General features: G+C 42.1%; 1 protein-coding gene across 1 annotated transcript; it reads right to left on the bottom strand.

Moving 5' to 3' along the window:
* Window positions 1-134: 134 nt before the first annotated feature.
* On the bottom strand, window positions 135-1,503 carry LOC106535214 (coiled-coil domain-containing protein 158; the record flags this gene model as incomplete). Its single annotated transcript, XM_014032167.1, is given in 1 exon segment — window positions 135-1,503. A coding segment is annotated over 1 exon segment (1,301 nt), but the record flags the coding sequence as incomplete, so codon positions are not given.
* Window positions 1,504-2,593: the final 1,090 nt, after the last annotated feature.

Genomic DNA, 2,593 nt, shown 5'->3' with positions numbered 1-2,593 from the left:
GATCCACTGTGTTGCCCTTCTTTTTTAAATAAAATAATAAAAGTTAAAAGAAAGAAATAAAATAAAATATTCACTGGTTTATGTTGTAGTGTTTTGTGTGCTAGTGTGGGTGCGTTAGTTGGAAATGTTTTTTTTTTTTCCAACTCTTGGGCTTCGTCAGGCCAAGGAGGTGTCGGGTTCTTTCCCAGAAGGATGTGTTTTTCTCTGGAGTTGTGGTCTCACCACCAGAGACCTGCAGGAGGGCTTTGCCAGCTGGAACGTTTCGGCTGAGAAACAAAGCTTCTGACGGAGCCTCCACCTCCAGGCTGGCTTTCTGGTGTCTCTGAGATGATTCCATCTGTTTGAACCCCTTCTGTTTTTCCAACAACTGGGTCTTCTGGGTCACAATGTCCTGCAGAGTCTTGTTTTCTGCCTGGAGAAAGTTGGTTATCTGCAGGTATTGCTTCTCACTCCGAAAATAATCTTTAATTTGTTTGTTGAGGTCTTGTAAATATGTTTCAGACTGGATTTTGTAAGTCTGGACTTCTATATCGTGGCTGGCTTTAAGTTGCTGGTAAGCTGTTTCCATCTTTTCACGCTCAGTCTGGTTCTCAGTTTTCATATTTTGCAGCTCTTGGATCATCTGAGCCACCGTCTCTTGCAGGGTCTTGTTTTCTGACTGGAGGGTGTTCATTTTCGCCAGCTCTTTCTTGTTTTCCTGCAAAGATGCGTTGAGCTCTTGTGAAAATGCTTCCGACAACACCTTGTAAGTCAGAATATCGGAGTCTTTGCTGACTTTAAGATCCTGGTAAGCCGTTTTCATTTGTTGGAGCTCTTCCATCATTTTTTTCTGATTTTCTTGAGCGTTTTTCGWCAAAGCCTCGATTTGCTCTGACATGTTTTGTTGTAAAAGAATCGACTTGTTTTTTTCCGCATCTAACAGACGCCGGTTCTCCTCAGATTCTTCTTGGAACTTCAAAGACTCTTGACTAAGCGAAGCAACCTCCAAGCTCAGCTGGTCATTCAAGTTTTTGGCCTCATCTAGGTATTTCTGGAGCTCCAGAGTTTTTTGTTTTTCCAGTTGGAGCTCAGATGAAAGTTTCTCCTGGCTGACAACATAGGACACTTTCAGTTCTTTGTGTTCCTGTTGAAGAACCACGTGGGAAGCGATGCTGGCACATCTCAGAGTATCTGCTTTACGGTACCTTTGAATTCTCTCCAGCATTTCTTGCCGAATCTCTTTCTCCTTCTGGATAAAAACTTCTGTCAGAGACTTCTGATCTTCCAGCTGGACCCTAGTGTTAAACAGTTCCTGCCTCAGCTTGGCAGCACTGGTATGTTCATGTAACCATTTTGCCTGTTCATCTCTGAGCAAGACTTTCAAACGCTCGTTCTCCTGGTAAAGCGAGCCCTGGTTCCAGACACTTYTCTGATTTGGGTATCTTGAAAAAGACATTTTAATAAATTCTCTAACAATTACTYGTTCTCAAAAAGCRATCTGTTCAGTACGACAGTTAAAACGGTCTGAGATKAACACARTCYAAGCAATGGAGATGGACTTGATCCACATATGCAAATTAGGTGATGACGTAATATGCAATTTATGTGATGATGAAATATGCAAATTAGGTGATGACGAAATATGCAAATTAGGTGATGACGCAAATATGCAAATTAGGTGATGACGCACCTAATTTGCGTATTAGGATCAATTCTATCTCCATGGGAACTGTGCAGCTGTGACATCAATTCCAGCTAAGAAACTGATGTGTGATGACAAACTGACCTTTAAGTTTTGTTGTTGTAGTTCAGCCTCTGACCACTAGTTGGAAGCAGTGAGCCAGCTATTTGGCTCCTCTACCTCTTGAGCGCCAGAGAGTAAGAGAGCATTAGCATTGTAAGTAAACATTAGCTTCATGCTCTGATAGCTGAATCTGAGCAGAAAAGACCGACACCCTCTGCCTTTTAAGCTGCGGTAAGGTGACAAACAGTTACTTATTTGTCAGAATGTCTATATTTTAAGCCAAATTAAGTGTCTTGTGCGCTCTTTTTTCCAACTCTAGTCAGGTTTCACGTTACGTATAGCGCATGCGTCTATCACCTCAAGCGAGCTCGGCACTGCCCCCGTGACATAAACCTCTGTCTGTTGCTCTCAATAGCCACGTTTACATGGACAAAAGTAATCGGATTAAACAACCGTTCGGAATAAAAATGCGTCATGTAAACACCTAATCGGTTCATCTGCAGGCTGCAGCTCAACCGAGGAGTAACGGCGTCTCTACCATTATTAAAAACTGACACAGGTCCGTCCTGAGCGCACAGAGGAGCTTTGTTTACGTTTGCAACACGGAAGTAGAGCTGAAAGTTTACAACACTGCGCATGTCCGGACTTTTATTCTGAATAAAACTCCGGTGCATGTAAACACTTTTCATGATCGGATTGTGTCTATGTAAACGGTACATTCGGATTATTTAATGTGAATACATTTCAATCCGATTAAAAAATTTTGTGCATGTAAACACGGCTAATGTCCGGCTGATGATCACATCAAAGTCCATTTACTTTATCCTGCTGCGTTCGCTTCAAAAACGTTTTAACTCGTTTAGCTTCTCA

This window comes from Austrofundulus limnaeus, unplaced genomic scaffold, assembly GCF_001266775.1.
Source record: "Austrofundulus limnaeus strain Quisiro unplaced genomic scaffold, Austrofundulus_limnaeus-1.0 Scaffold1387, whole genome shotgun sequence".
In the NCBI taxonomy this organism is placed as follows: Eukaryota; Metazoa; Chordata; class Actinopteri; order Cyprinodontiformes; family Rivulidae; genus Austrofundulus; species Austrofundulus limnaeus.
Note: the sequence above shows the minus strand (reverse complement) of the source record. Positions and strands in the feature narration are given on the sequence as shown.